This window comes from Drosophila santomea, chromosome 3R (assembly GCF_016746245.2).
Source record: "Drosophila santomea strain STO CAGO 1482 chromosome 3R, Prin_Dsan_1.1, whole genome shotgun sequence".
NCBI lineage: Eukaryota > Metazoa > Arthropoda > Insecta > Diptera > Drosophilidae > Drosophila > Drosophila santomea.
The window spans coordinates 12327707-12350141 of NC_053019.2; the positions used below are offsets into that span (position 1 = coordinate 12327707).

The 22435-nt window shown below is 46.6% G+C and overlaps 8 protein-coding genes across 10 annotated transcripts; 3 read left to right on the plus strand and 5 right to left on the minus strand.

Moving 5' to 3' along the window:
- Nucleotides 1–3636: 3636 nt before the first annotated feature.
- Nucleotides 3637–4760, plus strand: LOC120451051 (putative glycine-rich cell wall structural protein 1). Of its 2 annotated transcripts, none has more exons than XR_005616342.2 (2): nt 3637–3949; nt 4494–4760. XR_005616342.2 is itself a non-coding variant. In XM_039634407.2 (2 exons), exons 1-2 carry the CDS (start codon nt 3843–3845, stop codon nt 4650–4652), a joined length of 228 nt encoding a protein of 75 aa, XP_039490341.1. In that variant the 5' UTR covers nt 3722–3842; the 3' UTR covers nt 4653–4760. The 2 variants fall into 2 exon arrangements, 1 of the variants encoding a protein (XP_039490341.1); XM_039634407.2 differs by having other exon boundaries at nt 3722–3911.
- LOC120451047 (conserved oligomeric Golgi complex subunit 1) lies at nt 4698–8872 on the minus strand. Of its 2 annotated transcripts, XM_039634403.2 has the most exons (6): nt 8661–8872; nt 7924–8606; nt 6751–7808; nt 6029–6694; nt 5718–5780; nt 4888–5022 (listed from the first exon to the last, which is right to left on the minus strand). In XM_039634403.2, exons 1-5 carry the CDS (start codon nt 8792–8794, stop codon nt 5757–5759), a joined length of 2565 nt encoding a protein of 854 aa, XP_039490337.1. In that variant the 5' UTR covers nt 8795–8872; the 3' UTR covers nt 4888–5022; nt 5718–5756. The 2 variants fall into 2 exon arrangements, with proteins under 2 accessions (XP_039490336.1, XP_039490337.1); XM_039634402.2 differs by lacking the exon at nt 5718–5780 and having other exon boundaries at nt 4698–5022; nt 8661–8870.
- Nucleotides 8873–9040: 168 nt separating this feature from the next.
- On the minus strand, nt 9041–10834 carry LOC120451049 (short-chain specific acyl-CoA dehydrogenase, mitochondrial). The gene is made up of 3 exons (XM_039634405.2): nt 10637–10834; nt 10337–10576; nt 9041–10156 (listed from the first exon to the last, which is right to left on the minus strand). Exons 1-3 carry the CDS (start codon nt 10668–10670, stop codon nt 9183–9185), a joined length of 1248 nt encoding a protein of 415 aa, XP_039490339.1. The 5' UTR covers nt 10671–10834; the 3' UTR covers nt 9041–9182.
- A 1033-nt stretch (nt 10835–11867) lies between these two features.
- LOC120451048 (vacuolar protein-sorting protein bro1) lies at nt 11868–13539 on the plus strand. The gene is made up of 4 exons (XM_039634404.1): nt 11868–12173; nt 12245–12723; nt 12780–12860; nt 12926–13539. The coding sequence occupies exons 1-4, from the start codon at nt 11990–11992 to the stop codon at nt 13457–13459; spliced, it is 1278 nt and encodes a 425-aa protein (XP_039490338.1). The 5' UTR covers nt 11868–11989; the 3' UTR covers nt 13460–13539.
- On the minus strand, nt 13539–14581 carry LOC120451050 (chymotrypsin-1). The gene is made up of 3 exons (XM_039634406.2): nt 14440–14581; nt 13781–14376; nt 13539–13721 (listed from the first exon to the last, which is right to left on the minus strand). Exons 1-3 carry the CDS (start codon nt 14504–14506, stop codon nt 13560–13562), a joined length of 825 nt encoding a protein of 274 aa, XP_039490340.1. The 5' UTR covers nt 14507–14581; the 3' UTR covers nt 13539–13559.
- Nucleotides 14582–14818: 237 nt separating this feature from the next.
- On the minus strand, nt 14819–16058 carry LOC120453087 (chymotrypsin-2). Its single transcript, XM_039637613.1, has 3 exons — nt 15765–16058; nt 15102–15703; nt 14819–15036 (listed from the first exon to the last, which is right to left on the minus strand). Exons 1-3 carry the CDS (start codon nt 15853–15855, stop codon nt 14881–14883), a joined length of 849 nt encoding a protein of 282 aa, XP_039493547.1. The 5' UTR covers nt 15856–16058; the 3' UTR covers nt 14819–14880.
- A 2915-nt stretch (nt 16059–18973) lies between these two features.
- Nucleotides 18974–19837, plus strand: LOC120453088 (chymotrypsin-1). The gene is made up of 2 exons (XM_039637615.1): nt 18974–19609; nt 19670–19837. Exons 1-2 carry the CDS (start codon nt 18974–18976, stop codon nt 19835–19837), a joined length of 804 nt encoding a protein of 267 aa, XP_039493549.1.
- A 1407-nt stretch (nt 19838–21244) lies between these two features.
- On the minus strand, nt 21245–22379 carry LOC120453086 (phosphoglycerate mutase 2). The gene has a single exon (XM_039637612.2). It carries the CDS (start codon nt 22268–22270, stop codon nt 21392–21394), a length of 879 nt encoding a protein of 292 aa, XP_039493546.1. The 5' UTR covers nt 22271–22379; the 3' UTR covers nt 21245–21391.
- Between the last annotated feature and the right edge of the window lie 56 nt (nt 22380–22435).

Consider the following 22435-nt stretch of genomic DNA (forward strand, 5'->3'; position numbering starts at 1 on the left):
CTAGTTTTTTTGGGGAACGTAACATTTGGTTAATAAACTTTGGACTTTAATCTGGGAAAACCTTATGCTTTTAAATGCGTGATACCAGGAACTGAATGGAAAGTTTCAGCTTTTTCCCACATTTTAATTAGTCACCAATGGATTATCAATGGATTATTTACCTTCGGATAACTTTGAGGTATATTTAGCCAGCCGTTGGATATTAATACAACATGATACCCTATTCAACAGAGCCACGATAATTCGGGAAATGAAATACACCCCCACCAAATGAAATACACTCCATTCAGTGAAATTGAATGGATTTTCCTTTTGCCATCTGAAAGAGAGTCAAAATAATAAGACTTTCCTCTGAGTTTTTGTAAGAAACTGATTTTATTTAGAAATATCTTCTTTATGAGAATCGCATCTTAAAATAAATGGCCTTCGCTGAGGCTTAGGTAAATACTCCTCGCCATATCAAGGACTCCCACTAAGGGTCTTATGTGGTATGCACTTAGATTACATGTTTTATGAGCACTGCACCCATATCGCCTTAGATAATAAAATCCTAAATATAAAACTAACACTCTCGATTCATTTACACAAGATACATATGAACGGAGCCGAAAATTGTAAGTCTGGTTGCTCTGAACACATCTCTCAATGCTTTTTCTTACATTTTTGTCTTCTATTTTGACGTTTTTCCGCGCTGCGGCTGACAAAAAGTTGGTGCAACGAAAACGTTATTTAAATACCTTGGCGAAAAAGTTCGCTCGCAAGATATTTGCAAACATCTGTTTCCTGATTTTCTAGCAATGGCAGCCGGCAGAGAAAATCAACTTTCCGTTCCCGGTGGCACGTGAACTAAAACCCAATTCTGCGGCAAGGCTGCCGATGATGAAGTTCGTTCGTGGATAAAGTTCCGGTTGCAGGAGACTTGTGGTTGCTCTTAGGGTTTTACCCTGGTAAATACAAAAATCTGGGGTACTCCTGGCTTTACATTTTATTAACAATTTAAGTTTTATTAATATTAAAAATATAGAATAACTTTCCAACACGTAGTAACAATGATTACACATCGGATCATCAAAGCAGATTTTCAACAGCTTTAGCTTTCCATTTCATTCATCGATAAGTAGGCTTACGATAATGTTGTTTTGGGTAGTTAAAAGCGAAGTGCCCGGGAACTAAGTCTATACTAGCTGTGTGGGCTTAGTTGTAATGGCTTAATGGGGTTTTGATAAGGTTCCTCTGGTGGTTTATGTACCCGACATTGCACTCTGGCTGTGGTTTGCTTTGATTTGTGGTAATCTTATCGGGTTATGAATTGAAGTGGAGAATTAATTTCTACGAGCCGAAACTATCGTCATTCAGGGCGGGAATTACGTGAAACGGAGGAAATAGAATTTTATAATCGGCACGGGCTTATCTAAGGGTATTCCGTGTACACCCTTCCGCCGGAAGAATTCCATGAATGGACATACATACTATGGTCGCTGCTGCTCTTGTTCGATTTTGGGATCCGCGTACTTTAAGGGCCGGCCAGTTGAAAGATGTTCGCGGTCCCAGTTAGTTGGGCATTCTTATAGCGGCTAACTGGCTAACTGGCTAAGGTAGTTGTTTGGGTTTCCCGCCCAGTGGTTCGGGTTTTCTTTATTTTCTTTTCGTGAGTTGCTGGCTGTGCAACTTATTCGCATTCTGTTGCAGGAACTGCTTTTTGCTCCTGCAGCTCCACCTCTTGCAGTTCAGTGTGTTATTATGCACTGGTTTTTCCTGGTTTTTCACTCACTTTTCTTTTCTTTTCTTTTATACTTTTTTTAAATCTTTTTTTGTGTCGCTTCTTTTTGGCCCGTTTCCTTTGGCCGCATCCCCTTCTGCTGCTGCACACAAGTTTTTCATTTGTAATTCAAGATGTCAGTCAGCTGGGAGAACCAAAACTTAATTAAAGTTCCGCACTTTTACAGAGCCAATTCCTTACTTATCCCGACTGTCTCTCTCGCTTTTCCGTATGTATGTATTTAGCCATTCCCAGAAAGTCCGCCCATTTCGTTTAAATTCAAAGTGTCCGGCCAGCGCGGCAGGTGAGGGGGGTTTATCTTTCAGGTGCAAGTTTCGCCTGCCGCACCTGCAGCAAATGTCCGGACCTGCGACTTTGTTAGCCTCGCCTGCGGATTCGGGTCTCCCCTTTCCCATTCCCATTCCCATTCCCATTTTCAATTCCATTCCCATCTTCTCTGCTAGAAATGCGTTTTCAGAGCATGTGTGAGCGTAATTTTATGAGCTTATTTCATACTTTTCACTTCTAATTTGGCTCCGCGCTAGTTGCCATGTGCAGATTTCGACTTGTTGAGTTCTCCTCGACGTGGTGTTTTCATTTTCATCGGGTGATATCGGTTTCACTTACGGCTCACCATATAGAACATCTAATTTAATTAGCTGACACCGACGGGTGTCCCGTCTTCTGCTCTGTCTCCCTCTATTTTCCGACATCTGTTTGGGGGGAAAACTGGGAACGCCAGAGGAAAAGCTGTAGGAAAAGTAGAATATCTCATTATGTATGCATTGAGTTTCCAGTGTCCGGTGGCAGCGACAGAAAAACTTTTTGATAACTGTAATTAGCATATGAAGAAAATCAGACTCCGACAGTTTTCTTTGGAACGCAGGCAGGTGGAAAGCTGTTAAATGTATTCCATTCCAATTAGGAATCCTCCTGCTGAACTGGCGTAGTAATTAAAGAGCAGCTGTAAAGGTAAATCAGCGTGGTAAGTTTTCTATTTAAAGTTTTTAAATATAATTTGGTCGAAACTAGCTTATACAATTTATTAAAAATAATCATATATCATAGTAGAACTCATCATTTCGTTTTTTTTTTTATCACATAGTGTTATAATACCATATAAACAGGAATCACCCATTAGAAAGTGTAAACGAGATTTAATCAATTTATCTGAACCGATTAACTTTTTTCCTTGGTTGGCCATATTCTGCACTCAAATTACTTCCTTAAGCCCATAATCAATTCTGCCGTTCTCTGGTTTATCACCTCGTTCAATTTTCCGACTCCTCTCTTTCTGCATACATTAGCGCTTTCAATCGCCCTCTGGGCCATTTCTTTCCGATTGAAATCCGGCGAAATCTCTCTTGGCCTAGGCTATCACCATCGATTCTCGTTGCATCTATAAATAGCATCTTGTTGCACTGCCCGTATCCGTGGGATTCGCGACTGAGCCGTGGGATTACCGACGTATTGCCTTCCATTGGCCGCAGACCAGAAATGCGAGAGGTGGCCAATGTCAATGCCACTGCCATTGCCATGGGCGCATATGGCCAAATGCAAATGCAAATGCAAATGCAAAACCGAAACAGAAACAGAATCGCAATCGGAAGCAAAGAGCCAAAAGCGATGAAGGAGAAGCACTACAAAATAATCCAATGGTCGCCACGAGAGAAATGCTTCCCATTTCTTCCGGCCGCAAAGAGAGGTGCCGGGGCGATGATTAAATCATTTAAGAGCCATTGGCCATTGCAGCCAGGTCTCCTATACCCGGGGCCAAATCCCCCGAGTCATCCCAACCCATCCCCTACGCCATCCCATCGCCGCCCAAATTCATTGGCACCTTCCCCTTCCGCCATTTGCCGTTGGCTGTTGCGCATTTTGTGTTTTGCTCTCAACGTTTATTTTGGCCTTCTTTTTCTGGCCAAATGATTTAATTTCATGCATTTCGCTTTGCGGCAATGGTGCTGCTTATTAGTTGCAATTTGCCAGCTGTGGTATAAGTTTACTCTAGCCAAAACCAACAGCCAGCACCGCAAACTAAACCAAATAAATAAAATAATTGCCTTTCCGAGAAGTTGATAGAATGGGTAAAAATAAAGGAGGCGGTGGCGGCGGAGGAGGAGGAGGTGGCGGTGGTGGAGGCGGCGGCAATGTAAGCAATATTTGTGTTATGCAACTTGCGTACTAATTGTGAGTCTAACTACTTGTAATCCTCATCTTAGTGCCATTCAGTGCCCATTCATGGTCCCAATAAACTTCTAAGTAGCAATTAAACATTATTTAACTTTGGCCTTACTTTTCCACAATGTTAAAATAATTTGTTGTCCAACATTCTAAACAAAAATTTCTGCGTTTCCTGACCATTTATAAGAGCAATGCCGAATTAATGAAGAACTTTATTTAGATTGACTTGAAACTTTAAGATTTAACTTAAGATACAACTTTTTTAGAAAGGTGCTTAGTGCAACCTGTTTTTATTAATACACTTTTTTAGAACAAATAAGGGGACAGAAGATGATTACATTATTATCATGCGGATAATAGCAGCTGCTGTATGTAATTAAAGAATTTCTGGCCCTTTGGAGTAAGGGTCTCGCCATTGCAATCCAAACCACTGGCACAACTAACCTTTTTCTCATTTACTGACTTCGCTGCGCAACCTTAAACAACCGTGGCTCGTTATTTGCTCGGTCCCAGCTCAAAGCGAAATCTTTCCGTGTTTCTTTGCCCACAGAAAAAGGGCGGCGGTGGTGGAGGCGGCGGCGGAGGCGGAGGTGGCTCCGGAAATAAAAACAAAGGCGGCGATGGAGGCGGCGGTGACAAAGGTGGAGCCAAGAAAGGACAGGACCAAAAGGCAGCCGCAGGCGGTGGCAAGAAGGGAGGCAAGAAATAGCAACCGTGGCAACATCAAAGCGCATTAAAAATTACAAATTTAGAGTTAAGTTGAAATTAAAAGTGATATCAGGGTGTATATTTCTATAATGTATGTGACTTTCTTACATTTGCTGGGCGCTGCCCGCCCGTTTTACAAGTATGTTTGGATATAGGTTAAACATTTTGAATGCTCGGCTTAACAATGGTGCTCCGCGCTCGCATTTGCATTCCACTCGACTGCACTTCACAGGCCACTTGATTTGAATCCTCTAGCGAAACCACTCCTGGGACATCCCGAAGAAGGAAGCTGCGCTGGATTTGGATTTGCTGCTGTCTCCCTTGCGGGCTCCATTGCCACCCGACTTCCTCGTCGGCGTCGTTGTCGCCGTCTATCGGTGAAAGCAGAGATAGAGGGATAAAGAGAAATGTTATTAATTAATTAGTACTATTAATTGGTAGTTTGTCTGATTAATCTGTTAATTTGCCGTTAGTCTCTCAGATTTATCGCGAGCTACAAACAGCAACAAACAGCAGCAAATGGAAAGCAGACATAATTAGAGAACGATTTATACCGTCGGAGATCGCAGCTAATTACAAAACATGCGAGTAACGGCCAAGTAGCCACGGCCATAAATTAACATTTGCCCAGCGATTTGATTTCAATAATTGCAGCGATTCATTAATTAGCATCTAAGGCACTCGTATACGCGACCGTAATATATACATAATCATTCTGCCGATGTTCTGGCCATCCACTTGGAAATTTCGGGTTGGGTTTCAAGCGAAACTTTTGCCAACCACTTGCGGGCGAAGTGCGGAGGGAGGAGCGGCTAGGAAGGGGTGGCAGAAAGTTGCACCTAATTAAAATTTGTCTTGCGGCATTCTGGTTTATTTATTGCTGGATGGACCAAATTAGTTTAATTAAACTGCTGTTTCAGCTTGAAGAGGTTTCCGAATTTGGAAATGGAGCACCTAATAAGAGCAATGAGGCTATTTTGCTCACTATTAATAAGTATTGGTTAAGCAATCAATATCATGCAGCATGCAAACGAGGAATGATAACAAAGTATCAACAATCAAATACCATTACTACCCAACCAGAGTAAATGTTGAAATTATTGACTTAGCAATGCAATCGATAGAAATCCTATGAAAGAAACATGGGAACGCAGCATTATAACTCCATAAAGTTGGTGAAAGATAACCTTAGATATGTATATATTTAGGGCTGTCAAATTGATTCTTCAGCTAATCAGTTTCGAATAATAAATATTCTTCTAAATAGTAAAACATATAAGAGATTTGAAATCCAGAACAGATGCTCAAATCTAATTAAAAATAATACACTTGAAGCCAAAGTCGACAGCCCTGTATGTCTTAACTATTTTTACTTACCTTCTCCACGGGCTCTAGTGCCGGCGATTTCCGCTCATTGCTATTAACTCTTCCGGCAACTTGGGGCATCACAATGGGCAGCAAAGGGAACCACAGCGACGTAGATCCGGAGGAGCTCAAACATAGCACATTGGGATCTGACTCATGGGCCAAAGAACTGGCAGCTGTTGCGGCCTGACTGGGAGCAGCTGGCGAGGGTGTGAGCACTCCTAATTCACCCTGCAGACGGCTTGCAGCTCGAGACACATGCGCGGTTATGTGCTCGGCAAACAGCTCGAAATCGAAGGGATCTATGCAGTCCCGCAGTTGGTTCTGCTGGGCGTGGATCTGGTCGTAGAGAGTCCGCTCCTCCCGAGAAATTGCGAACACGCGCTCCAGGAACTTAAGATCAAAGTATAATTGCAGGGCAATATTCTGACTGGCTTTGGTGCATTCCGCGTGTGCCAATCCTTCGTAGTGGCGGAGCAGTTTTTCTATAAGGCGCTTAATAAATTCTTGCAATACCTTCGGTGGCAGAGTTTGGGGAACAACCAAATTTAACGCCTGAATTAGCTGGTGAAGATACGTCTGCAGAGAGAGTCGCGGCTGACTGGGGATTCGAATGGTGGACTGTACACTCTGCTCCTGGTCCTCGTCACGCTGTTCCAGTGTCAAAGTCTGCCAAAGCTGCTCAAGAATTTAATTAGGTTACGATGTAGACAAATTTCTTTTAATATACTCACCGCAAAATCGCTAAGAACCACTTCGTGATTAATGACCTTCGGCAGTTTCTCATCGCAATTATGGCCAGCCAACACATCGTCAACAATAAGCAGCCAAAAGGATAGCATCTCCTCTTCGATCAGGCCGCAAATGCGCTGCCAATGCTCGATTCCCACTCCCGACGAATTGTCGGTCCACTGCCGCCAACTGGACGGCTGACAGAAGCACAGTTTTAAATTGGGGCACAGTTCCACCAAGGCGAGACTATTTCGCAACGCCAGGAGCAGAGCAGGGCGTTCCCTTAGCTGTAAACCTTTCAAGTTGGTCAAATACTCTGTCAACTGCTCCTCGGCCGTTTCGCGCAGAAACTCGATAAGTGAAACCTTGTCCTCAACTCTCGTCGTTGGTTCCTGTAACATAACATTCAGCTCCTGGACGATATTCGCAAGATGTGAGTCAAAACGTTTGCACAGTTCTATTGTAGCGCCATCGTAGCCCTTTGTCCTATTAGCCAGTCGCTTTGGTTGATCGCTGAGCGCTGCCGCCAAGCTTAAAGGCAAATCATCACTCTGCTCTCGCCAAATTTGTTGAGGCGGCTGCGACTGTCCGGATTCGATAAGCAAGAGTACCTGTTCGTAGGTCTGCTTCATAGCGGACGACCAGCTGCTGCGAATTATCTCTCGCACTCTGGCGTTGATCAACGGCACGTACTTTCTGGCGTAGAAGTCTAACTGGCTATGCTTTAGCTGCAGTTGCTGTTCTAGGCGAACGAATTCCGGTCGACCATTAGTCCTGGCCGCTGATTTGATGTCCTGGATCGTCTGCATGTTGCTGACTAATGCAAAGACTTGCTGCAAGTGAGCCGCTGCCAAGGCATTCATTTTATCTAGCCATTGTTGGAGTGAAGAACCCATCTGCTCAGGTGTTAGCTGAGGAACCTCAAATTGTGGCCTAAAACCGGCGATGATATCGGGTAAAAGATGAACTAGCTGGCGCTCACTACTCTCCATTCGGTTGATGCTGGGTGGACACGTAGAAGAGGCACATTCCTCCAGGCGGCTAAAAAGTAGGCTATCACCTGTAGAAGAGGAAAAAAGGAGGATTACTCGATTGGTAGCTAGTTTCTACTAGAGATCTTTTTGATTATCTTAATTGATTAGTACTTGTGTGCTTATATACAAATGTCAAGTTACCCAAAAGACACTTGTCCAGCAGGTCCACGGTGCTGTTGAGCACGTTTAAGCTAGCCAGGATGCGATCCTTGACGCGACGTGGCTCCGATGGTCCGCTTTGCAGACAGTTTAGAAAGGCTGATGAGCGGAGGTTCAAGAAGGATTTTAGCACAGCGCTGAGATCGCTTTTGTCTAGCAAGAGAAGGCTCTGCAGGCAGTCCACAGCCATTTCGGGAAGAAGTTCCTCCCTCTCCAGTGCAGTCAGTATGGCTTGTTTGATGGTAACGTGAAAGGGACGCAGGATTTCCCATTGCTTGCGCGCAACAGGAAGTTTTTGCATCAGGGCACTCTGGCCATCCAGTTGCAAGCCTGTGCTTATGTGTCGACTGAAAATGAACAACTCGGTTGCCGCGTAGAAGCGATCATTGTCCAAGTGTGTCCAGATAAGTTCCGGCAGGGCAGTGAGTAACTTGATCTGAGCCATTGTACCGTAGTAGGTCTGCAGCTTCTTTCCGGCGTTCCTCTCCTGCAGTACGGCATCTTTGGCGCTTGCATTGGCAGTAGACTGAAAGCCCAGGAGCTGCTGCTCGTTAAGACTGCGGCAATTGGCCTGCACATGTTGCACTTGCTCCATAAGTGTGCCGGCCGACGTTTGCATCGCCGCAATGGTGTCTGCCGCCTGCAGAAGATCCCGGTACCGCTCCCTTCAAGATTAAAAACGTTTATTGCCGCAGATCTGGATGTGCCACATCACTTACCCGACATGGGTGCGCAACTCCTCGCGCTTGTTCTCCACCACCGACTGGATCTTTTTGTGCACCGCGTCTATCTCGGACACGCTGTGCTGCTCAAACAGCGTGTCCACGTTCAGGTTTAACAAATTGGCCGTCATTTAGTCGTAAAAATAAGTTTTATTTAAATTGACGAAACAATAACAACGGAGCAGCTGTAATAAAATCGATTTACTTATCGATGATTGGCAACATCGATATTTTTTCTCGTGTAGCCGGTATATGACTTTTAAATTGATGTTAGTTTACATGTCACTGTTGGTAGCAATGTTAAATATGCTGTTACCGCAAACCGTAACTTAATTCACTGGCGCTAGATAATTAATCCAATAATTAAGACATTTTTTAAATTCTGGTTTTAATGGTTTAAATTTACCGTATTAAATGCATTTGTCTGGCATATTTAAACTAATTAACATATGTAACAAGGGTAAGTGAAAGAATTCGAATTTGTTTGGCAGCAGTAATCGAGAAAAACCCACAAATGGTTCACTCCCTTCCCAGTTCCCGGAGCACTGCGTTGGCGATCACAATTCTTTGGATTTCGGAGGTTCCCTCGTAAATCTCTGTGACGCGAGCATTCCGGTAATAGAGCTCTGCAGGCAGATCGGTGGTGTATCCCATACCGCCCAGTATCTGGATGCACTGGTGAGCACAGTAGGTGGCGGCTTCTGAGGCATGCAGCTTGGCCATCGCCGCCTCCTTTGTGATGGGCAGCCCATTATCCTTCAGCCAAGCGGCACGCCAAGTAAGCAGCCTCGATGTCTCCACCCGCGTGGCCATGTCGGCCAGCTTCTGCTGGATGAGCTGCATCCGTGCCAGCTGCTTCCCGAAGGCTACCCTCTTCTGCGAATAGTCCACGGACAATTCCAGCGCAGCTTGTGCGATGCCAGTGGCCTGAGCTGCTATACCGATCCTTCCACAGTCCAAGGACTGCATGGCGATTTTGAAGCCATCCCCGGGAGCTCCAAGGACCCGGGATCGCGGCACCTGCACGTCCTCCAGCACTAGCTGGCAAGTCGAAGTGGCCCTCATGCCCATTTTGTTTTCCTTCTTGGCTATGGTTAGTCCTGGAACATCCTTGGGCGTGAGAAAGGCAGTAATTCCCTTGTGTTTCAGGCTCTTGTCCACCGTGGCAAAGACGATTCCCCCGCTGGCCTCTTTGGAATTTGATATCCACGCTTTGGTGCCGTTTATTTGGTAACTGTCTCGTTGCAGCTTGGCCGTGGTGCTGGCAGCTCCTGCATCCGATCCGTTTCCGGGCTCCGATAATGCGTAGAACGCGATGTGGTCACCCTGGGTGTAAGGCAGCAGAAAATCCTGCTTCTGCTGCTCGGTTCCATGCTGCTGCACTGCACCCAGGTACAGGTTATTCACGCCCATCACAATGGATACGGCGGCATCACCGCGAGCCACCTCCTCCATGCCAATCGCGTAGGCCTGGTAATCCAGTCCGGAACCGCCTAAAAGTTTAATAATTGATTAATGGCTTCTGTTGGTAGTATTTCAATTTGGATACAGTTTACATTTGGTAGTAGTACGATCTATTTATATATAATTTTAAAACCATAACCGATTGTATCTCCGTTATGAAAATATTTTTAATATTTGAAATAAGTATTCGTATTTAAATAAGTACTCACCATACTCCTCGCGCACCGCCACCGCCATTAGACCAAGTTCTCCCAATCGCCGAACCTGTTCCGCGGGATAAAGCTCCTCCCGGTCATGGTGGCGCGCTTTAGGAGCCAGTTCCGCATTGGCGAACTCCCGGCAAGTCTTCTGGAGAATCTGGTGGGTCTCGGATAGGGCGGCCAGGCAAGCAATTCCCCGGTTTCCACCTCCAATCCCCCACACACTCAATGAGCCGCTGGAGCGTTGACCTGCGAAGACGAAGGCGGCAATCGATCAACCAGGCAGCCGTGAATCACCCAGTTCCTCACCCAACGTCCGCGCCACTCTGATCAGCTGCTGCATTCCGTCGCCAACTGATCCCAAGCCCGTAGTGCCGATTGCGATCGAGGTAGTGAAAGCTTTTTCGCATTCGCCGGCGAGCCGATCGAAATACAACCGCGGAAAACAGCTTTTATACGCAGCTTTTGGAGAAGAAATTCATGGGAGGAGATTGTAAGGGGGATCCAAAATTAAGGGCATTTTTTAAACTATTTTAAATTTTTATTGATAGAACAAATGGATTACACTTTCTTTTAAGTAGTTGGATAATTCTATTTTATCTTTTAATCAAAAGATTTAATTGATAATTATATTTTATAAACGCTTTTAAATCTGGTAATTAAAAGATTTAATTTAAAAAGTTTACTTTCCGGAGTTTAAGTTCCGGATTACAAGTCTAAACACCGTTTCCCCCACTGCGGACGCCACTGTTGCTTGTATATAGTGTTTTAACTATATATGTAGTACTACCTACCATAATCAAAGTATTTTGTTTTGGCGCTAACTTTGTTAAATTACCAAGTTTCTGGGTTAAAGATCAGTTGAAAGGAAAGAAAAGGAAAGCGGTTCAATGGATTGTGATAAAGAAGAATCCACCAAGAACCCCGTTGATTTCCTACACCGGCTGAATGCAAAAGTAGGCAGTGTTAATTTCCGATACACACCCACTTTCGTTGAAAGGTACAAGGGTGCACTTTTACCTATATGAAACACAGGTACGATTTACAATTTTTCGCTTTACATATTACAAAGTAAGTGTGGACTTTGGGAATTCTCAGGGACACGTGTGAAATTGCCTTATTAAAACATGTTTAACACATGTAACGAATGGAAATCCTGTGGGTGTAACAAATTAAACAGTCGGAGATTTCTGGAGATCATATTTTAAAAAAATTGTACTTTCATACCTTCATTATCTTTATATTTATTTCCTTGTTTATTTAAAAAAATGCTTTTCCGGTAGCTGGGATTTTACTTGGCAGCGTTTTTTTAAGAAACATAATTGTGCACCACCCTTTGCTAGCGCCATCTATGTCAAGAAAACGAAACTACAATTTTTACACTAGCGGGTTAGTTTGCAACCAGTCCGTGTAAAAAGCATTGTAAAGCGCTGTAAGTTATTATTTCTTTGAGGACCAATTCTAGAAAGATTAATGTACGTAATCTAAAAATCTGAAATATACATTGTTTTCACAATTCCAGGTTAATTCACTCCCACCGTAGTAGCCTGGATAAAAGGGCATTTCAAAACTGAATCATTTCCGAATTATCATATTCTTCGCAGCCGAACCGTTGACTGTTCAAAATTATAAAAATTGGCATCATACTTCCAAAAAATAAAGATGAATTACCTGATTCAGCGTGGCAAGATGCGCCAACAGGCGATTAATGTTCCGGAGGGTCTGCCGGAACTCCTTTCAGATGTTACACGGGAGGTGCTCAGATGTCAGCCGAAGAAGGAGTGTCTCTGCCAGTTCATCATCGACTATCTGCATTCGGTGATCGTGACCAGGGAAAAGGCTATGGGTAAGTAATCTGCAGATGCAGCATGTGGAAAGTATCTAAATTTAAATTTCTTATACCTATCTCTGTTTTAGTGGCCAAGACCATTTTGGACCGTTCTCTTCGCCAGGTGGACAGCATAATATCGGACCTCTGTATCTGCGATCTCTCCAAGGAGAAGTCCGAGTTGATGGGACAGGTTATAGAGGACTGTTTCCGCAACTTCCTCGAGAAACGGCGCTGCGAGATGCGGCGTGGTAAGCAGGCGATCAACTTCGAGGATGTGGACATCCTGGAGGAGCTGCTGCAGAAGTGCAAGTTCACCGACGAGGAGCTGGTAATGTCACGGCCGGCCATCGAGAGTGCCTACAAGCGCTTCGTGGACGCCTACATGTCCGCTGAACGGGGAGTCGATGGAACGGAGCTGCTATACCAGTACTTCCGGGACAGGGAGCTGAAGCGCATCAATGAAGCCATGCGCAACCAGGCAGCCATCACGATCCAGTCGGCTTGGCGTGGATACTGGGTTCGCCTCCAGTTCCCGCAAGAAGTTTGCGTCTGCGTCTGCGCAACGGTAAGTAATTCTTCCTTTAACAGGATGTCATGCTGTTTGTGACTTGAATCCATCAGGAAAAAGTGGACGATGAGGCGGAACTGCGCAGGGAACATGCAGCGAGCGTTCTTCAGAGATTCTTCCGCAAGGTCATGTTGGTATGTAACAAATGCTAGGAAAGTATTCTATATAGCAGAATTTAAAAACATAACCAAATTTGCAGCGCGTTGCTACCAAGCCAATCGTAGACCCTTGTGCCGAACCCACGGATGCCACCGAACAGGAGGCGACCTCTTCCCCGGACACAGCAAGGGATGGCTATGACGACGTAACTCTCATTACAGCCCCGACAACTGGTCCAGGAACTGCTGCGATGACTGCCGTTCCAACACCGCCGGCAACAGCTACCGGCACTGCTCCCGGAACTGTGCCGCCATCTGAGCCGGGCACTGCTCCGGCCACCGCCAGAACTTCGGCAACCAATTTAGCAGAGCCAGCTGCTCAGGACGAGGCGGCGGAGGCCCAGCCTGCTGCAGAAGCTCCTGCAGCAGAGGCGCATGCGGATGAAGCAGCACCGGCAGCAGCCGAGGAGGCTGCACCACCGCCCCCAGAAGAGGCTGCACCTGAAGCCGCCGCAGAGCCGGCACCACCTCCACCAGAAGAAGTAGCGGCACCACCGCCCGCGGAGGAGCCCGCTCCCGCAGAGGAGGCTGCTCCAGCCGCAGAAGAAGCTCCCGCAGAAGAGGCAGCCGAGTAGATGAAAGCTTGCTGTCTTTATTAGTTTTGTCTTAGTTGTTAAATTGATGTTATCTGCAAGTGAATAAACTGATCGCAAAGGGCTGTCATCCTCTTCTCCTTCACGATTCCATTTGATTTCCTATCCAGTTGCTGAAGGTAGACACCCTGGTGTAGACATCCGGAGAAATGTAGAGACCACACACCACCAAGCCGTAGGACACTATGCCAACTTGCTGTAATCCATTTTTCGACTGCATCACCAGAGGACCGCCGGAGTCGCCCTGGAAATAAGGATATAGATTTTATTCCATTTTGGATATTGCATTATAATCTAACTCACCGAACAGGCTCCTCTAAAAGGACCCCTGGCGCAGATCTCCGTGTCCGTAACGCTCTCCATGCCCGCGTTCCGGCACTCAGTGTTCGAGATCGTGTGGTAACTCATACGCTGAAGAACATTGGGATAGTTCACATTTTCCAAGAAGGGAAAGGGCACTGGTAAGCGGAGGCCCCATCCCGTCAGGGTCACTGGAACTCCACCGCCGACGAAGTCTTTGCCCTGGGATCGATACTCTATAGCAGTAATGGTGGAGTTGTTTAATTTCAGCGGAGGCTTGATGGACAGCACGGCAAGATCGCTGGTGACCAGTTCCTGATATTTGGGATGGATGCTGTAGGATAACACCTGGGAGCGAGAACCCTGCTCGTTCAGACCTCGAATTCCGGCCACCACTGACATGCGACTGGCATTGAGGCCCTGACAACAGTGAGCAGCAGTGAGGATGCGATTGTCGGCGATGATGGAGCCACCGCAGAAGTGCATCTGACCACCGCGGGTCCTGTACTGCAGGGAAACCTGGTAGGGCACGTGTTCTCCTGGTGGGATATCAGCGCCTCCAACAATACGATGAGGAGTATACCCACTTGGTTGTCGAGCTTGTACGAGATATATTTCTGTTACAAGGGGATTCTAAATTATTAATTCCAGTTGAAACTCACAATTCAGTCTTCCGAAGACTCCTCCCACTGTAATTACTCCGATCAGTAGTAGTTCACTTACACCCATCGTTGTTTGGATAATGCCACTGGCTCTGCACCTCCACACTTCTTAAATAAGAGCTTAGCCCCCATTGGAAATAGAATTTGCATATGTATCGCAAACTATCTGGGTCACTTTCGCACTTGGTTATGCCATTATATTTGATCTTGAAATTGAAATTATAATGAGAGCTTCTGCAGGTAACGTAACCCAGTTACCTGGTTTGCAGTTATCTAATTGCGAATTTGGAAGACAGTTTTACGAAGAAAGATAATGCCATTTTAGACTGACTAAATAGTAAAGTATACCTACATAGTTTGGTTAAGGTTTTTCAGAATATATTTGAATAAATCGATATTGATATTCCAATATTAACTTGACAATTTTTGTCTGATATCGCATTAAGCCATTCTCTCCTTAATCCAGCCGTCAAACATGGACACTCTAGTATAGACATCGGGGTTGTTCGAGGCGCAGAAAGCAGTTCCATAGGAGACGACGCCCACCTGTTTGTAGGACTCACCGCTCTTCATCACCAGAGGACCGCCAGAATCGCCCTTAATTAAATAATATTCAATATTAGGTAACATCATTCAGGTATTCACTTAAATATACTACTCACATTACAGGCTCCCTTGCCAAACCTCTCCAAGGCGCAGATCTCGGTGTCGGTCAGCTGGGTCATTGTCTCCTTGCACTTGGAATTGCTCAGGGTCTTGTAGGTGAGCTTCTGGAGCACAGTGGGATATTTGGCGAACGGACCTGTGCCAAAGTGGAAGACAGAACCCCATCCGGTTAGGAGAACCTCCTGATCGGCACCTACAGTGTCTGATCCACTGACGTCAATGGTAGACACTCGCTTCTCGTCCAGCTCAAAGGGAGGGTCGATCTTGAGGATGGCAATGTCGCTGGTCACTAGCTCCTGGTAGTTCTCGTTCATCTCGTAGGACTGCACCTGAGATCGGAAGCCGGAGCTGTCGTTGAGATCCCTAATCCCAGCCACAACGCTAATTCGACTGGCATTCTGGCCATTGACGCAGTGGGCAGCGGTAAGGACGCGATTTGGAGCAATCAGGGATCCACCACAAAAGTGTCGCATCTTTCCACTGCGGGTAAGAAACTGCATGGACACCTGGTAGGGAACATATTCATCCTCGGGCACATCGTAACCGCCAACCACTCGCTCCTGGGAATTAAGGTCCGCATCCTCGAAATACTTGTCCACTGGGATAATCGTTGAGTAAAGCATACAGTACTCTTTGGTTAAGCTATAAATTTCACTTACAATCGATGACATTGCCCATGGGTTTGCCTTTCACCCCATCGAAAGCCAACAAAGCTGTAAGAACTAGCACAAAATAAGTTACTCCGTTCATGGTTAGACTGAGCCTGAAACTAGCAGTGCATCCGAGGTTTATATAGCCATGCCAGAGTCCCAATTAATTGGGGCTTTTCGTTCTGCTCGATTCATTTGAATTTTATCAAGTGCAGCTGTGGGCGGTCGTCCCACCTCATGTAATGGGTTACAAGGTCGCTGGGCAGCGATAGCAATGTCTAGGCGATAGGAACAGACAGTTGGTGAGGGGAGACAAATGGGACTGGTTGTGGTGTAAGCCAACTAAGATTTATTTCACTTCGAGGGTAACTTGAACAGGTTATATAGACACTTCCCTTCCTTGATCGCAGTTTAAGTCCCCTCTATACATCATCTAAAGATCTGTGGTGATGAGTGAGCTTCCTCGATTCCAAAGAATAGCACCTACGCAAAGCTGGGGCAGAGTCACTAAGAGAATCAGCATCGGAGTAAGAGGCAGTCTACTAACCAAGACCTACTCCTTTCAGACCGATCTGCCTTCGAGTTTTAATCAGCGAATAATTTAAATATTCCGATTAAACAAGCCCCTGCCACGGCAGCGGACATTTCTTTTAATTCATTGTGCGGACATGGAGACAAGCAGACCTGCCGCTGGCAATCAGCACCTTGGACACCTTGGGCAGCACGGCCACTTCGGAGGCGGTTGCAGTTTGAGTCTCGAGTGCAGACAGGAGCTCCGGGCCATCCACATGTTCGATGCAAATCAGGCTCCATTGCAGCCTCGAGTTCTGCCTCAATTGCTGCTGCCAATGCTTCTTTCATGGGCGGGCCATGGACGCGCTATCTGGTCCACATTCGGAGTCAGATGTGTCAGTTCCTGGGCTGATTGCATCCAGCTAATGAATCATTTCGGCTGTAGCTGGCTTGGACCGAGGAACCTCAACTGTGTGTGGCGCACAGGCGCGAATTAATTATGCACACCTCTCGGTTTCGTGGCAACTCCTTCTCCCGCTGCTCCTCCGTTTGCATCCTGGCTGCTGTTGAGGTCTTGATCTTTGGACTTCTGTGTTAATTGTCCTGCGCTGCCATGCAGCGCCACGAAGCTGCGAGCCAGCGAACCGATTTGAACCCGAAATGGCTTTATTATATCGCCAGAGAGCGAGACTCCGTCCACAGGAAGTGTCTGGGGATCTGAATCCGACTCTGGCGCCTGTCGTGTCGCCTCCTGCCTCCAATTGTTAATTGGACCACCCTGTCACGGCATGACTTATCTGCAGACTTTATGCTTAATTCCCGCCTCTAATTTGCATGTGCGTGGTGCATGGTGCGTCTTCAGGGGACTCAAGGCTGACGGGTTAATCCTTGTGTTAACTCATTAGGCTTTGTTCTAGCGGGCCAAATTTAATCAAGAAAAATACACACCAAGACGTTTGTTGTACATTTTTATTAAATCCAGAAAAGTAAGATCTATCATTGTTCATATAGTATTAGGTGTCAGGAAGTAATGATATAAATTGAAACAAATCTTAGACTAAAACCACTTTGCATTATAAGCTGCTGAACATATTCGAGTTTGCACAACCAGTCGTCACAGAAACCCGCTTTAATGATGACGGCAAAAATCGCAGACGATGCTCAAAATTCCCACTAATAAAGTGCACTTTAATCATTTCGTCATCAGCAGTGTTCCCGAGACCATATGCTCCTTGTGAGAGGCTGGTGGATCGGTTCGGTGTTAACAAGATAAGCATCCTGCCCGTCGGCTCCGACGGGACGCCATCATTATTATGACATTTTGTTTGATTGCCTGCCCCGCTGGATGGCCCTGCTTCTGGGCCGTGTTCGCCAGTTGACCAGTTGGCCAGCCAACTTCTGTAGAATTGTGCGTGTGGCCCAGAAGAACTGGCCACATCCGATGTGGGCCTTCATTCTCGGTGCAATTTTTATGGGCTTTTTGTTTTCGGGATTTGTGTTCTTGTTTGTCTCTTTGCCGCCAACGTCTTCAGCTTGATTTATTGACCGAGTTCATAAAGCAGAGCCGCCGGTTTTATGATCTGTTCGGAGTGGGAGAACTTGCATTTTATGTGTGTACGTACCAGGCTAAAATACAGTAGCAGCCCAGGAAGAGTATAACTAGCCATGTTGATTTTAGGGTCAATCAAAACCAGGTTGGAAAAACTTTCCTCTGCATCGACTTGTATGCAAATGATTATGACTGATCCCCATATAAACGAACGGAATCAGCCTTGTTAGCCGAATGAGTTTTCCGCTTCGCAGGCAATTAATTTTCGCACTCGGTTGCAAGTGGAAAATTAATTGCGTGTTTTGCATAATCAGTAAATTGGTCGTTTATTTTAGTACTTAATTTGCCCAGTATCGCACCACAAGGAGCACCTCGGTCTCCCAGCGAATCACCCACTCCATCCACTCCACTCGTATTATAAATTATGACTGTGGACCCCTACACATGCAGCGATCTGGCATTGGCTCTGCGTCGGAGCATTGGCAAATTAAACGGATTCTTATTTGCAAATCAGATAAGAGATCATGCCACGGAACAGCGGCCAGAATTCGTATCTTCGCATTCGCCCAGATAAACAGATACTGATACGGTATGTGGCTAGAGCTGCCTTAATATTTATCGGTCGCGTGAGCGTGTTACCTAATTGATGACAACAGGTAGGCGCTTCTGTCAAGCCCAGTTTTATGATGGCATCGGAGGATCGCTTCCCGGCCAGCTTATGATAACCAGGCACGCAAGGCGACAACTGGGCAGCTCGGCGTGGAGCAGCTGGAGATCCCGATGGACTACTGTTTGGCCCAGAAATTTTGAAAATGCTATAAATTACCTTGAGCTAACCTTTATATATATTTTTTTATTTAATTTTTTACATAACAATGTTTGATACAATAATATTTAAAATCTTTCTGGAATCTTAACTACTAGGTAGAGAATTTTGGTTCAGTGTATATAAGCACATAAGAGTTTTTTGTACCAGATATTTGGGAAAGGTCCCCCCGATTCAGCCCACATTGCATTTCAAGATCACCAGAATTTAAATGTTTGCATTGCCAAATAATTGATAAGGCCGTTCTGCATGGAGATGTATAAAATGGATGGGTTGCAGTGGAATGCAATTCACTCGCAATACTTTAGACGAGAGATCGTATTTTTTAAAATGCTAGTACTTCAGCTTTTCTGCATGGTGTTCATCCTTCGGCAAGGACTAGCTGATGTGGAGACCCCGACCACCGAATCTCCCAATAGGATAAATGGTGGGCAGCGGGTGAACGAGACGGTGCCCTTCCAGGTGTCCCTGCAAATGCAGCGACGTGGACGCTGGCAGCACTTCTGTGGAGGATCCATTGTGAGCGGTCAGCACGTCCTTACGGCGGCCCACTGTATGGAGAAGATGAAGGTCGAGGACGTAAGCGTGGTCGTTGGGACGCTGAACTGGAAGGCCGGTGGACTCCGTCACCGGGTGGTGACCAAGCACGTCCATCCCCAGTATTCGATGAATCCTCGGATCATCAACGACATCGCCCTGGTCAAGGTTACTCCGCCGTTTCGCCTGCAGCGATCTGATGTCAGTGCCATCCATATCGGTGGCTCGGATCGCATTGGCGAGAAGGTTCCCGTCCGCCTCACCGGCTGGGGATCCACCACTTCATCGACTTCCTCGGCGACTCTGCCGGATCAGCTGCAGGCCCTGAACTATCGCACCATCTCGAACGAGGATTGCAACCAGAAGGGATTTCGGGTGACTCGGAACGAGATCTGCGCCCTGGCCGTCCAGGGTCAAGGAGCATGTGTGGTGAGTAAATAAATAGTAGTACCATGCTAAGCGGAATCAATCATGATTTCCCAATTTTAGGGCGACTCTGGGGGACCCCTGATTAAGCCTGGTCTGCAGCCGCACCTAGTGGGAATTGTCTCGTACGGATCATCCACCTGTGCCCAGGGCAGACCCGATGTCTACACACGGGTGTCCAGTTTTCTGCCCTACATCAGCCAGGTGATCAACCAAGACTTGGCCCAATAAATACCCAACTGTAGCGCATAAATAAATCGAGCCTCTGCCCGAACTTGAGTGAATTCCTCGAAGTCTAGCATTCTTGGTCACAAGCCCCCACTTTCTACGCTTTGGCGACTAATTAAAAATCTTGTTCAATATTCGCCACAGCCAGAGGGAGGGCGGTGGAGTGCGGCAGTCCGAGAGTCCGGGTGTCTTGGTGTCTGGGTGGAGTCCACAGAGTCGCCTCGACATCTTCGTGGTCTAGGCTTGGCCCGACTCCAGCGAATACTTGGGCTGCCGCCTGCCAGGGCGACCATGATAAATGCAAAAAGCAATTTATCGCGCATTTAACTCAATTCAGTTTCTTTATGGCAGCGGGATGTGGATGCAAGCATGAGGATGTGGAGACGTGGGGATGTGGGAATGTGGAGCCGGAGCGGTTGCTCGATGGAGCCTGCCACAAAGTTTCGCTGACACGCACAGTGTTTTGCGAACTCTGGACTCCTCACCAAAGACCGGGCCTTGTAATTCGATATTAGATTTTATGCGCGACAAATACGAAGTGCAAACATTTTTATGTTCCCGCCGTTTCTATGCTGCAATTGGTATACCACACATATATATATATTTACATGTATGTATATATAAAGTGGAAACGATTTGACGGGGCGCCGACTTTGACTTTAGCTTTAACTTCGGTCTGGGCTCGACTGCGGCTGTGTAATTAGGTTCAAATAATGTGGAGCTCACGCCCCTTCGCGCCACACTAGTCGGCAAGGTATTCCAGTTCAGAGAGCCGCAAAAGAAGGATGCTCCTGCAGAGGACCCCAGTTTGCCAGCAGAGTGCCCGTCTCCTAGCTCGTTTCACGCTCTCAATTTAGTGGATCAAAGCTCGCCACGCTCTGCGAGCCTAACACGGAAAATCTGGCCCCAAATTAACTCCCATATAGACGGCTAGCAGCGGGTCAAATGCGGATAAGAGTAAACTTAAACCTAAACCAAAACTCCAGCCACCCATCCCAACGCATCGCATTCTGAGGGAATCTGAGTCTCTTCGGCTAGGCACCAGGCTCAGCATATAAATTCATTTAGATCAATCAATTCAATTTGTTTGTCAATAAGCCCTAAATGAGTATTTCATTTAAACAAATTAAAATTCGACTCATTCGGAATGCCAGAGGCTGCTCGGACTCATCCCGCAGCAATTAAAATTGACGCGACACACTCGATTCCCTGATTTCTTAAACGAGCGCAATGGAAACACATATAAATATGGCTGGACTTTGGCTCAGACCGAGACCCAGACCCAGACCCAGACCCAGATCTAGATCCAGACCCTGGGACCCAGAGCCGTCGCCAGAGTTCCAGAGACCAAGAGACCAAGAGACCAAGAGACCAATGGCCAGCCCATCGTTGTTGACTCTTCATTGTCAATTAAAATCAAATAAATTTATTTGCTGCTTGACATTCGCCTGGCCGCAGTGAGCACTTTCGATTCGCCGTTTTTGTTTGGCATACAAGTGCATTGAGCTGATTGCTCTGACCTTCTTCGGAGGTTGCTGGACATTCCGAAATCTCGGATCACTTGGCTTTTCCCTGGTTAGCCACCGACTCCATGGCCTTCTTGACCGTCTCCGGGTCGCCGAGGAACTTCAACGTGGCCAAGGGCTTGATACTCTCGTCCAGTTCGTAGACGAAGGGAATGCCCGTGGGCAGGTTGAGGCTCATGATGTCCTTGTCAGAGATGCATTCCAAGTGCTTGACCACGCCTCGCAGGCTGTTGCCGTGGGCGGCAATCAGGACACGCATTCCATCCTTGATTTGGGGCACTATGACCTCGTTCCAGTAGGGCAATGTGCGCTCGATGGTGAGCTTGAGGGACTCGGATTTTGGGAACTCCTCCGGCTTCAGTTGGTCCTTGTAGCGCGGATCCTCTGCAATGCAGGCATAGTATTCGTGATCCTTCTCCATGGGCGGCGGTGGGGTGTCAAAGCTGCGGCGCCAGATCTTAACTTTCTCCTCGCCGAACTTCTTGGCGGTCTCGGCCTTGTTCAGACCCGTCAGTCCGCCGTAGTGGCGCTCGTTGAGCCGCCACGTGGTGCACACTGGGATCTTCTTGTGCTCGCTGGACTTCAGGGCAGCCCTGAGTGTGTCCTGGGCTCTGGTCAGCACCGAGGTGTGGGCCACATCGAACTCAATTTTGGCATCTTTGAGGGCTTTGCCGGCGGCACAGGCCTCCTGCTGCCCCTTCTCCGATAGCTTGGCATCGAACCATCCGCAGAATAGGTTCTTCTGGTTCCACTCGGACTCCCCATGCCGCACCATCACGATCCTGTACTTGCCCTTCTTCTCGGCCTGCTTTCCTCCGGCGGATGACTTTGAGTACGGGCAGAGGGCTTCGATGTTCGCCAGGCGACTCAGCAATTGGCCACACCACGAATTCCTGGCCAGAGCCAACATTTTGGGTCACTTTGAATTTGGAAGGGTATTGCGGTCTATGCGGCGTTCATTTCGAATGTGTTTTCCATTAAAACTGCCGGGGTGAACTTATGACAGTAAGGAAAGTTAGTTAAATCAAGGTTACTTTGATGTTTTTATTTCATGCATTAAACAATATGGAAATAT

Bases quoted from the DNA above. Each gene is read 5' to 3' on its own strand.
- LOC120451051 (XM_039634407.2), top strand. From the start codon at position 3,843: ATGGGTAAAAATAAAGGAGGCGGTGGCGGCGGAGGAGGAGGAGGTGGC. The intron at 3,912-4,493 runs GTAAGCAATATT...CTTTGCCCACAG, and splicing joins GTGGTGGAGGCGGCGGCAAT to AAAAAGGGCGGCGGTGGTGG.
- LOC120451047 (XM_039634402.2), bottom strand. From the start codon at position 8,794: ATGACGGCCAATTTGTTAAACCTGAACGTGGACACGCTGTTTGAGCAG. The intron at 7,809-7,923 runs GTAACTTGACAT...CCTCTTCTACAG, and splicing joins GCTGGACAAGTGTCTTTTGG to GTGATAGCCTACTTTTTAGC. The intron at 5,023-6,028 runs GTAAGTAAAAAT...TTTCACCGATAG, and splicing joins CACTAGAGCCCGTGGAGAAG to ACGGCGACAACGACGCCGAC.
- LOC120451049 (XM_039634405.2), bottom strand. From the start codon at position 10,670: ATGCAGCAGCTGATCAGAGTGGCGCGGACGTTGG. The intron at 10,577-10,636 runs GTGAGGAACTGG...TCGTCTTCGCAG, and splicing joins CAGAGTGGCGCGGACGTTGG to GTCAACGCTCCAGCGGCTCA. The intron at 10,157-10,336 runs GTGAGTACTTAT...TTAAACTTTTAG, and splicing joins GGCGGTGCGCGAGGAGTATG to GCGGTTCCGGACTGGATTAC.
- LOC120451048 (XM_039634404.1), top strand. From the start codon at position 11,990: ATGAATTACCTGATTCAGCGTGGCAAGATGCGCCAACAGGCGATTAAT. The intron at 12,724-12,779 runs GTAAGTAATTCT...TGAATCCATCAG, and splicing joins GCGTCTGCGTCTGCGCAACG to GAAAAAGTGGACGATGAGGC. The intron at 12,861-12,925 runs GTATGTAACAAA...CCAAATTTGCAG, and splicing joins TCTTCCGCAAGGTCATGTTG to CGCGTTGCTACCAAGCCAAT.
- LOC120451050 (XM_039634406.2), bottom strand. From the start codon at position 14,506: ATGGGTGTAAGTGAACTACTACTGATCGGAGTAATTACAGTGGGAGGA. The intron at 14,377-14,439 runs GTGAGTTTCAAC...ATCTCGTACAAG, and splicing joins AGTCTTCGGAAGACTGAATT to CTCGACAACCAAGTGGGTAT. The intron at 13,722-13,780 runs GTGAGTTAGATT...CCTTATTTCCAG, and splicing joins CTTTTAGAGGAGCCTGTTCG to GGCGACTCCGGCGGTCCTCT.
- LOC120453087 (XM_039637613.1), bottom strand. From the start codon at position 15,855: ATGAACGGAGTAACTTATTTTGTGCTAGTTCTTACAGCTTTGTTGGCT. The intron at 15,704-15,764 runs GTAAGTGAAATT...CGATTATCCCAG, and splicing joins CATGGGCAATGTCATCGATT to TGGACAAGTATTTCGAGGAT. The intron at 15,037-15,101 runs GTGAGTAGTATA...TATTTAATTAAG, and splicing joins TTGGCAAGGGAGCCTGTAAT to GGCGATTCTGGCGGTCCTCT.
- LOC120453088 (XM_039637615.1), top strand. From the start codon at position 18,974: ATGCTAGTACTTCAGCTTTTCTGCATGGTGTTCATCCTTCGGCAAGGA. The intron at 19,610-19,669 runs GTGAGTAAATAA...TCCCAATTTTAG, and splicing joins AGGGTCAAGGAGCATGTGTG to GGCGACTCTGGGGGACCCCT.
- LOC120453086 (XM_039637612.2), bottom strand. From the start codon at position 22,270: ATGTTGGCTCTGGCCAGGAATTCGTGGTGTGGCCAATTGCTGAGTCGC.